Source organism: Carcharodon carcharias, chromosome 8 (genome assembly GCF_017639515.1).
Source record: "Carcharodon carcharias isolate sCarCar2 chromosome 8, sCarCar2.pri, whole genome shotgun sequence".
NCBI classification, from domain to species: domain Eukaryota; kingdom Metazoa; phylum Chordata; class Chondrichthyes; order Lamniformes; family Lamnidae; genus Carcharodon; species Carcharodon carcharias.
This window is the reverse complement of record NC_054474.1, coordinates 10836620-10849596: the sequence shown is the minus strand read 5'-3', so window position 1 is coordinate 10849596 and position 12977 is coordinate 10836620. Positions and strand designations below refer to the sequence as shown.

General features: G+C 40.0%; 1 protein-coding gene across 1 annotated transcript in view; it reads left to right on the top strand.

Annotated features, from left to right (window-relative positions):
- LOC121281394 (cadherin-23-like) overlaps positions 1–12977 on the top strand; it is a 125375-nt gene that overhangs the window by 81989 nt on the left and 30409 nt on the right. The window contains 4 exon segments of the mRNA XM_041194338.1: positions 560–653; positions 770–869; positions 1110–1247; positions 6894–9292. Coding sequence (XP_041050272.1) covers positions 560–653; positions 770–869; positions 1110–1247; positions 6894–9292 — 2731 coding nt within the window.

Sequence of the window (12977 nt, the reverse complement as noted above, 5' to 3'; positions counted from 1 at the left end):
GGTCAATGGAACCATGCTGTTTCTTGCTCTCCTCTTCTCTCTCTCTATCTCGAAAGTAAGCGCGCACACACAGACACACACACACACACAGACATTTAGGCACCGGGTGCTCTCAAGGCCATTCTATTTTTGTTTTGAGGGAGCTTAAATCCGTGTGGGATAATGAAACTGTCCTTGGTTTAAGTAGATCCCTAATTCAAAATTTTTTGTTCGATATTCTGAATAAAGGACCTATGAGCCAATTAGTTAATAATGTAGTAATGGACAACAAGTCCGCTTTATGATTACATTTGTATGCCACATTTGTGTCAAACACAATGAACTAACAGAAAAATGTTGGAATAATTATGAACATTAACGCCTGAATGGAAATTAGTGATGAATCATAGTTCATGCTACATCGGAGATCTTCCGTGCAAACATTGTACTGTTTTTCAGATTGTGAATTGCACCTCTGAGCATCAGATCGTGCGTAAAATTACATGCAGACTACAACTATATCAACAGAGTCAAGGGTTTTGCGTTTGTGACTGCCTAATTTTTGCAATCCAAATTCTAGGAGTGATTTCAAGCTGGACCTGACCCGAGAGCTTAAAGAAACATGTCTAGCAAGCCTTCTCTTTGATGTGCAGATCGAGTTAGATGGAAATAGGGTTGTGCCTCAAATCAAATATAAAACATGCACGGAGTGTTATTTTTAACATTTTTTTTCATACTGTGCTGATGCCATTTACACCTTGACTGAAACACTCGCTTTCCTTCATGTTAGGTTTGTGTAGGACATTCCGTGTACGTGGAGATACATGATTATTATAATACCTTCATTGCCTGTAATCAAATTAGAGAGCCAAGAGATATTGAAATGTCGGGTTAGTACTCTTTATTAAATGAGATAATTAATGAAAATGCCTACAAGGAGTGTATTTGAGAAATAGGCGACTATTGTAACATTATGGCCACATTCCAACAACTTCTTCTGGAGATTGATATTCTTTATTATTTCTATCAAATGCATTCAAGCCTGTTCGATTAGCTTTACATCATCTGCTTCACGGATTCAATATGTACCTATTATATTTCCTAATGACTTCTCATGGTCGTTTTACCAGGTAACATCACTACAACTTCAGGCCTGACTTTGCATAACTGTTGCAAAACGATCGATACCTACTTACGAACTAAATATGACTGTCCTGCTTGCCACACCTACACATATGTATCACCTCAACAAAGATTTCAGGACAAAGGTATACTGAGAAGTTTAAATAAGAAGTGTTATTAATGAACACAGGCAACCAAGTGCATGCATAGCCCATGAAAACGTTTTCAAATACCCTGGCAGGATCTTGAGAGGCACCTTTCCTTCGCTGCTCACAATCCTTCCATGTCAGATTAGAGAGAGTTCATGAGAATCCAAAAAGGGCTACAGCCGCTACAAAGCATTTGGGATCTGTGTGAACCGGCAACTATCTGTATATCTTCCAACCCAATCAGATTGAAGACTTGTTAATAAACAGCATAGAGTCCGAACAAAGGAAAGGGTGTTGGAATATTGCATTCTATCGAACATCAAGTTTGGATAGCGAAATAATGCAAGAAAAATGAATATCCGGTAAAGAGAGTTAGGATATGCGGAAAAAAAAAACAACTTTCGTTTTATTTTTCAATCTTCAACAAATCGGAAGGGACGATGCTTCGTACTTGCAAAAGTTAATTTTCAGTCTCCTAGGGATTGATGTGCAAAATGTAGGGCTTGACACGTTTTTGAAAGTCTAGTAAAACTGAAACATGGCGTGCTCAGCTAGTATACATCGGACCATTAAAGAAAGGAGACATGGTTCCTTGCATTTTATGGCGAGTCTCGTGGTAATCTGTCAATATCTCCCAGGTTTGGAAATGTAGGCAACACAAAGATCCTCTTGAACTATACAAAAAAAACAGGTGGTGAAAACGAGAAATTAGGACTAGAGATTAGTTAGGGATTGAAAGGCTACTTATGTGTGGACCAGGCGAGATGCTTCTAAGCATACTGAGGGAACTAAGAGTGGGAACTGCACAAGCACTGATCATAATCTTGCAATCCTCCTTAGGATGGGACCTGAAGGCTGGAGAATTGCAAGTATCACATTCTAGTTCAAAAAAATTATTTGGGTAAGCACCGTAATTACAGGCTATTCAGTTTAACCTCACTAATGGGAAAGATTTTAGAAATGAGATTATGAGACAAAATTAACAGTTGCCTGGACAAATGCAGAATATTTCAGGAACTCCTGCGCGGCGTTGTTCAGGATAAATTGTGTTTAACTGACTTGCTTCATTTTTTTTAATGTGGTAACAAAAAGGTTTGATGACGATAATGTGGTTGATGTGGTGCCTATGGACTTCCTAAAGGTGTTTGATATTCTGCCACATATAAACAATATTAGAGCTCATGGAATAAAAGGGACAAAAACAACATGGATGCGAAATTGGCAGTAAACAAATAATAGTAGTGAAATGAAATAAAAACAAAGTACTGGAAAATCTCAGCAGGTATGGCAGCTTCGTGAGGAGAGAAATAGGATTACCGTTTCGAGTCCAATATGACTCTTCTTCGGAGTGGCAAACTGTTGCGCCCTGGTGGAAGATAAATAGTTGGGTATCCCAGGGGTTGCTATTAGGGCCCATGCTTTTCTTCACATATATTAACTCTCTAAACGTGGATGCGCAGGAAACAGCTTCAAAATTTGCAAGTATTGTGACTGGCGACGAGAATATTGGTAAACCTCAAAGGGAAGTTGACAGGCTGATGGAATGGGCTACAAGTGACAGATCAAATTTCATGCAGAAAATTGTGAAGTGATGCATTTTGGAAGGAACAAGAAAAAAAAAGCTACAGAAAATAAAAGGTGCAACTTTAAGGCGCAGGAGGTGGGGAACTTGATATATCTGCACAAATTGATGGAGCTGGAATAGCAGGTCAAGGATGCGATTAATAAAGAATAAACAGTCGTGAGCTTTAAACATATGGGCAGAGAGCAGCAAAACAATGACGTTCTGATAGTGTCTATAAAACATTTGTTCGGCTTAAACTGGAGCATTGCATCTAACCCTGGGCACCGCCCTTTAGGAAGGATGCGAAGCTATTAGAGAGGATGGAGAAAAGATTCAGGAGAATGATTCCAGGGATGAGGGACTTCAGTTACATGGATAGATTGAAGGAGCTGGGGGTGCTCTCATTGGAGAAGAAAAGATTAAGAATTGAGAGAGGTGATCAAAATCATTAGGGGCCTGGAGAACTGCACCTTTTGACGGAAGCGACAAGAACTAGAGGACAACGATTTAAGGTGATTGTCTGAGTGTATGGGGGAGGCAAAGCAAATCGAGGCCTTCAAAAGAGAATTGGATAATTATCTGACGAGAAGCACAATTGCAGGTTAGGAGGAAAATGTGGGGAGGGTGGTGAATTGTTTTCGCGGGCAGCCAGCATGAACATTGACGAATGGCCTCCTTTTGCGCTGCAACAATTCTATCATTCTATTCCATGATCTGGCATAAGATCGTGGCTGTTCCCACCTTGGACTGTGAATGTGTGGTGCCCTTAAGAGATATTAAAGTCTATAATGTTATTGGAATTTATTGTTAAATTGGAATTTAGTAGCGCCTGTGTCTATATGTGTGTCTATGTGCGTTGCTTAATTAGATTAAAACCAGCTGATCTGGGTACTTTGAGGTATAGTAGTTTGAGATGTTAATTAGATAAATGTAAGGATAGAAGGTAAAGAGTACGTTTGCATTTGTTGGACACACCATTCAAAAGAATTTGTAAAACCTTGTATCTGGCTGACAGAGGCCAAGCAATCTGTTTATATTACTAAAAAAACTTTAGTAGATTGAAAAAATTATTGTTAGATGTAAAATTTAACAGAACTAGTGATACAATGGAAAATTTAAATTCAAAGGGGAAGCTAAGTATAACCAGAAAGAAGTTGTGTTCATAAGTCAGAGGCATTTAAGGCCTAAGCAGCCTGTAAGCCTCCCACTATGTTTGCAAAGGAAACTCATTTTGAATTCGTAAGGTTAAATGCGCTTTGTCTGGTGTCTCTTTAACGTCTATGGGTTATTGTTGCTTTCGTGAAGATCCACCCGGGAGTGATTAATTTGGGAATTGGTTTAAAACTTATGGAACGAATTTGTAGATGTGTTTATGTGTTTAAACTTGTTGTTAAACTAATTCATGTTTAATTTAGTTTTATATTAAAAAAAAACCTATTGTAGCTTGGCGGTTTTATTCCTCAATTCAGAGCTGCATCTCAAACATACGAATTGAAAATAGAGATTATGACAGTTGTTCAAGTTTCCCTCTGGGATTTAAACAACTCAGCCTTTACCAACTGCTATGTCACAACAGTACTCATTGTAAGTAATGCCCAAATTCTGCGTTCATAACTGTTTACCCTGTTAACCTCGCCGTTATTTCCACTGTAAAATATTTTTATATATTTATTGCAACGGGGCGGATACCTTGTGTTCACATCCCAGGTATCGTTCAAAAGTCTGACTTCTGTAGAATAATTCATTTTCCAATTATACACACCAGGCATTGCTTACTTCCGTGCCTAACATCGCTGTCTGTCCAATGCTCAAAATCTGTTTTAGTGTAGCTTAACGTCTAAGATTAACCAGGGCGTAACATTCATAAAAAATGGTATAATTCTAGATAGCTTGGCTTAATCCATTGAACATATGCACACCCCTTTTGCTTTAGGGTCATTGTTGACTTTGAACCGAAGATGCTGCTATTGATTAATAGCTTGGCGGCACCCAAATGCAGCTGGCGTCTCCGTGTAATTTTAACATACTTTATTGAAATATAGTTTGATGATTACGCATGTTCTCAGACCTTGTTCACGGGCATTTTTATGGACTTAATTATATGGTTTTGCAAAGATAATGGTGCCATTTACTGATAAATAGTATACATTCTACAACGACTTCAGTCGTAACGGTTTAATGAAGTGTACAACTGAAGTTAATTTGCAGGGCAACCTTGTTTTCTGTCCTTGAAAAACGAGGAAGAAACAAGCTCACAGGAAATAATCTCTATTCTGTAAAATTTCTTTGCTAACTGCAAAGTAACGTATAGCTTAATATTTCATCATTTATTACCGTGCCTTGAGGTATAATTAAATGTATAAATGTGTGGTTTTGTCCACAATTTGAAAGGGTTGTTAATTTACGCTCATTGTGTTTTAAGCAACAATAGAATGAATGAAAATGAATTTTATTTCTCATTTTCATGCAACCGATGTTTTATTTGAATTGGACGGCTTAAGGTTCCCGCACTGCCGGCAGAGGGCAGCTTAGTCTGCATTACTCACGATATTTTTCTCCACTTTGCAGTTGACCGTAAAATTTTGCCAGTGCGCAATAAAGAATATTTGAAATCCAAGTAATTCGTACTCGTTTTACGCACTCTCAGCGGACATATAAAAGAGATAGCAGAAGAGTTTCCTTCTTGCAACCGGAGAATGAGTCTTAAACCCCATCCCATAGCAAGGCTAAAAATGGGTGTCATACGTTATTTCCATTTCGAATACCAAAAATCATCTTGGCTCTTCTGAGGCAACATGACAACGTCCTAGCCACTTTGCACCGTGGCCCCTTTAGGACTGTAGACGATACTGAGATTTACCTTACAAAATAAAAAAAAGGTCAGGACTTCGACTCCTGTAATTAAGAGAAAACAGAAAATGCTGGAATTACTCAGCACCTGTTACGGAGAGAAACGGAGATTTTGTGGAGTCAAAAACAGAGTTAATGTTTCAGGTCAGTGGCCGTTCTAATGAAACCTGAAATGTTAACATTTTTTCTCTCTCTCTCGCAGATGCTACCAAGTGTGTTGACTAATTCCAGCTAAATTTTTTATTTTAGATTTACAGCATTCGCAGTACTTGGCCCATTTTTATGCCTGGAATCGGGTTGAATTTGGGCACATGATTCAGATGCAAAATAAAAGCGCCTTGGCCTATCAAACGCAGATGTCTTTATGAATTTAGATCTAAAATAGCATTGCGGACAGTGCAGCGTTATGATGTAAATCACCCATGTATGTATACATATAGCATATATATATAATATGCAACAGAATTACATGTTTTTCAGCTCATGTAGGGGCATTAGGAATCATTTTTTCAGAAATAGAACATAATGATGTTGGTTTTCATTCCGTACACGCTTTCTTCACTTCAATAGAAATCAGGATTCTCAGATGCTATCCCATAATATGAAGCTAGTATCCTATTTCCAAGGACTCAAGGTTTGACAAAAGATGACATAAGCGAGAAATCTTCCAGGTTGAAATATTATTTCAAGCTTCAAACTTTATTTATCCCCAGCATGAATACGGCATGGATAAGCATATATCATACAGTCCCTGTTAAAGTTTAATTGCGGTCTGATCGCTACTTTAGAAATAAATACAATATTCAATGCTTCGAATTTTAATTCAGTCAATTTAGATAAATAAGAATATAATATTATTCATTTTTTATTAAACACCTTTAAATATAATGTTGCAATTACAAGAAACAAATGAAGCAAGCCTGCTTTAAGAGAAGCTTGGTGTAGTAGTTGATTGAGGCTCCTTGTGTCGCTGTCTACCAATAAGGACCTGAGCCGCTGTTAGAGATCTACCCCCTCACTCATCATCTAATCCAGACCACAACCGAAAGGAAAGGGACATAGTGCTTGCCTGCTCCTGCATTGTGCAGCCATTAAGGATCGCTAAATTCGCGGCTGTGCTTTTTCTGGGTTTAAATTCGCATTTCGACGCAAGAAAAGGCATTTTTTTTCCGGGGAGCTAAAGCGGCGATTGAAATGATTGTTAGAAATCCTCAAACATATTGAGTAAAATAAAGCAATGGCGAATACATTCTGGGCCGGGCTGTACTGTTTGCTTCTGTCTCGTGTCTCGGATGTGGTTTTCGGAGAGATTCGCTACTCTGTCCCTGAGGAACTGGAGATTGGTGCCTTTGTTGGAAACATCGCTGAAGATTTGACAATAAGTGTTCGGGAATTATCAGATCGGAAGTATCGCCTAACCTCTGCTGACGGAAATCAATATTTTGAGGTAAATATGGACACTGGGGTCTTATTTGTTAATGGAAAAATTGACAGGGAGCAGCTTTGCACGGAGAGTTCCACCTGTTCCATATCGTTGGAACTCGCGCTGGACAATCCTTTCGTGGTGTTTCCTGTTGAAGTGGATATATTAGACGTAAACGATAATTCCCCTATTTTCTCGAAAAAGGTATTCTCAGTACAGATAGCTGAGTCAGCAACACCAGGAGTGCGCTTTCCTCTGGAGAGTGCGCACGACCCGGACGTGGGGTCGAACACGATCAGCAAGTACCAGATTAGCTCGAATGATCACTTCGGCCTCAAGATGCAGACAAGAAACGACAGTAGCAAATTTGCTCTATTGTTGTTGGAGAAATCACTGGACCGTGAACAACAATCATCTTTTGAACTTTTATTGACAGCTGTTGATGGTGGAATCCCGCACAGGACTGGCACAGCTCGGATTATTGTTACCGTAGCGGACGTTAATGATAACTCCCCTGCATTCGATCATGAAATGTACAGGACAAGTGTCTTAGAAAACACACCCAAGGGCACTTTGGTGATCAAGCTACACGCCACTGATTTGGACGAAGGTGCAAACGCTGAATTCAAATATTCCTTTAGCAATTACGCTTCAAAAAGAATGCTGGAGTTGTTCAAACTGGATGCCGAAACAGGAGAAATAAGAGTTGAAGGTTTGCTGGATTATGAAAAATCAGACGTTTATGAGCTAGCTGTGCAGGCTGTTGACAGTGGTGCACGCGTGGGACATGCAACAGTTTGGGTTAGAATAATTGACGTAAACGACAACGCCCCCGAGATAAAGCTGAAATCAATAACCAAAATGGTTTATGAAACTGCTCCACCAGGTACGCTAATCGCTGTGTTTGGAGTGATGGATCCGGATTCGGGGGAGAACGGTCACGTCCGATGCCAGATTTCAAACGATGTGCCGTTCGAACTTCGGACGACTCTGAGGAATCACTATAGTTTAGTCATCAGTGATATGCTGGATCGTGAAGCAACTGAAAAGTACAACTTAACAATTTCAGCATGGGATGCTGGATCTCCTGCTCTATCCGCAAGTAAAACCATCGTCCTTTTTGTCTCCGACATAAATGACAACATTCCGCGATTTACACAGTCCCTGTATAACGTCTATTTGATGGAGAACAATTCTCCTGGTGAATCCATTTTTTCCGTTACCGCCCTGGATCCTGATTTGGAACAGAACGGAGAAGTATTTTATTCTATCCTAGAGAGCCAGGTCCAACATCTTTCTGCGTCTGTTTACTTTACCATCAACTCAAAAACTGGTAGCATTGTTTCGCTGCGATCCTTTGATTATGAACAATTGAAGAATTTTCAGATCACAGTTCAAGCTCAGGATGCTGGATCTCCATCGCTGAGCAGTACTGCAATGGTGAACGTTGTTATCCTGGATCAAAATGATCATGCTCCAAACATTATTTCACCAGTAGCATGGAACAGTTCAGCAACACTTGAAATTGGGTCCCAGCCAATATTTGCAGGATATATATTCGCCAAAGTAATGGCTAATGACGCAGATTCTGGGCAGAATGCACGACTTTCCTATGAACTGATTGAGGCTACTGATCGGAGTCTCTTTACTATGGGCCTCTACTCCGGAGAAATCAGAGCAGCCCGAAACTCTATTGAACAAGACAGCACCACACAAAGACTTGTTGTCGTAGTGAAGGACAACGGTCAACCAAGCCTGTCAAGCACGGTCACAATTGTCTTTTCGATGAAGGCGAATGTTACTGAAAACGTTTCTGGACATGCAGAGCACGCTAGACACACCGAATATGGTACGGATCTAAATACATATTTAATAATAATTTTTGGATCAACTAGCTTCATATTTCTTTTAACCATTATCTTGCTGGTCTTCCTGAAGTGCAAACAAGATCGAAATAAGATACATTACCACCACTCTGCTGTTTCCTGTTGTTGCATGCGGAGGAATTCGAATGATGTATTTGCTAGGAGACCTGTAGGAAACCGCGTTTTAAATTATTACGGAGCTCCTCAGATGCTCCCTGCTTCCGAAACCTATGGTTACACAATTCGCTTATCGCCGGAATCATCCAAGAGTGATTTTTTGTTTCTCAAGGCTTGTCATCCTACGCTACCACTGAGTGAAAGCAGTACTAGTGATAGCATTGTCCGGAAGTGATCTAGCAACTCACCCATATACAAATAATGAATATCGCACGTGCCGGAAGAATTGATGTATTAAGCAGTGCATTTCAAGAATAAATACTCTTCTTGTACTTTTGCCATCCAGTGCAGCAGATGACGCGAGCCTCGTGAAAACGTAGCAACTACTGTCTATAATGTTCTCTTTTGTGACTTAGATTATTAGGTTCAATTCAATTTTTAATCATCACTTTGCCGAAGTACTTCACCAGCAATTTCAATTCATCATCCCATGGGAGCATTTCCTGCAGAAATGTTCATGAAATAAAATCATTCACTTCACATTTGACTGCAAAGAAATGGTTATTGCATTTGCAACCGTGGGCCTTTTGAAGTATTGGTCACTATGCGTAAACTCCTTATCTTACTTTTTTTTAACATGTACGGGCATTAGCGATCTGGGATTGGTGTTCTGTGAGTCGCTTTATCGTACCTTCAACCGTTTATTAGTGTCAGGGATAGTTTCTTTGACTGGACGTATGTCATACTGATCCTACTTTAAAAATGGGGTCAAATCAGAACCGGGGGATTACAGGCTTGTGAGCCTGCCATCCACTATGGGGAATGACCGAGAAATGATCACTAGAGATATGATTTAAGACCATAAGACCATAAGATATAGGAGCAGAAATTAGGCCATTCAGCCCATCGAGCATGCTCCGCCATTCAATCATGGCTGATTCTCAACCCCATTCTCCCGTCTTCGCCCTGTAACCTTTGATCCCCTTACCAATCAAGAACCTATCTATCTCAGTCTTAAATACACTCAATGACCTGGCCGCCACAGCCTTCTGTGGCAATGAATTCCATAGATTCACCACTCTCTGGCTAAAGAGGTTTCTCCTCATCTCTGTTCTAAATGGTCTTCCCTTTACTCTGAGGCTTAGCACTCGGGTCCTAGTCTCTCCTGCTAATGGAAACATCTTCCCCACGTCCACTCTATCCAGGCCTTTCAGTATTCCGTAAGTTTCAATCAAATCCCCCCTCATCCTTCTAAACTCCAGCGAGAATAGACCCAGAGTCCTCAAAAGTTCCTAGATTTATTGCCAATTGGTACCAAAGGGGTCCATTAGGAAGGCATAATGTGTAATTGTAGATGGTTATTTTTTGTGACTGGAAGGCTGTTTCCTGTAGGATTGCGCAGGGCTCCACAGTAAGTTCCCTGCTTTTTGTGGTATACGTTAATGACTTAGACATAAGTGTACCGGGAATGATAAAGAATTTGCAGACAACACAAAAATGACCACGCAGTTGATAACAAGGAGGTTTGCTATAGACTGCTGGAAGCTACCAATGGACTGGTTATTTGGGTAGAAAAATAGCAAATGGAACTGAACCCAGGGAAGTGTAAGGTGATGCATTTAGGGAGGTTAAACAAGGCATATGATTACTCAATCAATGCGAGGATACTGAGAAGCGTAGAGAATGTAAAGGACATTGGAGTAAATGTCCACAGATCCTTGAAGGTAGGAGGACAGTTTGATCAGTTAGTTAAGAAGGTATATATAATCCTTTAATTATTGGCTGAGGCATGAAGTATAGGAGCAGGGAGTTTATGCTGGAACTATATAAAACATTAGTTAGATCACAACTTGAGTGTTGTGTGTAGTTCTGGTCACGTCATTTCAGAAAGCATGTAATTGTATTGGAGAGGGCACAGATGATATTCTGAGGATGTTGCTGGGACTGGAAAATTGCAATTATGACCACTGTTTCGATAGGCTGGTGTTGTTCTCCATGGAACAGAGGATGCTGAAGAGAGATTTGACTGAGATATACAAAATTGTGAGGGGCCAGGATAGAGTGGATGGGAAGGGTCTATTTACTTTAGCAGAGAGGTCAGTGACTAGGGGCTATAGATTAAAGCGATTGGTAGAAGGATTGGAGGGGACATGAGGAAAATCTTTTGTCACACAGAAGGAAATAGGGGTCTGGAACTCACTGTCTGATGCTGAAACCCTCAGTTCATTTCAAAAGGTGTCTGGTTGTGCACCTCAAGTGCCGTATCCTGCAGGGCCATGCCCAAATTCTGGAAAGTCAGATTGGGCTGGGTGACTCATTTTTTGACCAGCCCAGAGACATTAGGCCAAGTAACGGTTTTCTGTGTCATAAACTTTCTTTAATTTTATGGTTCCAAAAGTAGCTTATTACCAATAAATTTGATAGTGCATTTTGTGGTTGTCCCTCGGGTAAGTGATGTGTGATAACTAGTGGATAATATCTGTCAGATATTTCCTAAATGGACTGGACAGCTGTTCTGTTGATGGTGTTCCATCTCACTAAATTGGGAAGGACAATGTGTCATGAGTTTAATACAAACATACGAACATGCAAACATACATACATAAGAAATACTAGCAGGAGTAGGTCACTCGGCCTTCAAGCCTACTTTGCCATTCAGTAATATCATGGCTCAACTGTTTGTAACCTCCCGTCTACCACCCCTAATCTTTCACTCCCTTCTTAATCCGGAATCTATCTAGTTCTGCGTTAAAGCATTCAAATACCCTGATTCCACTGCCCTGTGAGGAAGAGAGTTCCAAAGACGCACGACTCTAGAGAAAAGATAATCCCCACGTCTCTGTCTTTAATGAGTGACCCTTTATTTTTAAACCATGACTCCTAATTCTAAAGTCTCCCACAAGAGGAAATATCCTTTCCAAATCCCCCTGTCAAGACCCCTCAGGATCTTAAAAGTTTCGATGAAGTCACCCCTTACTCATCTAAACTCCAGTGGATACAAGCCTAATTTGTGCAACCTTTCCTCATGAAACAACCCGCCCACTCCTGGTATTAGCCTAGTAAACCTTCTCTGAACTGCTTCTAACGAATTTACATCTTTCTGAAGAAGAGTCATACGGACTCAAAACATTAACTCTGTTTTTATCTCCACAGATGCTGTTACACCTGCTGAGTTTTTCCAGCATTTTCTGTTTTGTTTCAGATTTCCAGCATCCACACTATTTTACTTTTACATCTTTCTTAAATAGGGAAACTAGTACTGCACACAATACTTCAAATGTGCTCCCACCAGTTCCATGCATAATTGAAGCAGAACATCCCTACTTTTGTATTCAATTCCCTTCGCAATACCCAATAGCATTCTATTAGCTTTTCTAGTATTTTGCTGTACCTGCATGCTAGCCTTTTGTGATTCATGCACTTGGGCATGCATATCCCTCTGAATCTCAGAGCTCTGCAATCCCTCATCATTTAGATAAAATACTTCTTTTTTTTATTCATTATGCCAAAATGGACAATTTCACATTTTCTCACTTTATACTCCATTTGCCAGATCTGTGTACACTTAGCTAACCTAACTATGTCCCTGAGTAGCCTCCTTATTTCCTCGTCAAAACTTACTTTCCTTTCTATCTTTGTGTCGTCAGCAAATTTAGCAACCATACCATCTGTCCCTTCATTCAAGTCATTTACATAAATTGTGCATGTTCAGGCCCCAGCACTGATCCCAAGGGCACACCACTCGTTGTATCCCACCAACCAGTCAAAGACCAATTCATGGTTACCCTGTGTTTTCCCTTATCTTTCCAAACTTCTAACCATATCAATATATTACCCCCTATATCTTGAGCTTTTATTTTCTGCAATAACCTTTGGTGTGGCACCTTAAAAATTGCTCAAGGAAGTAC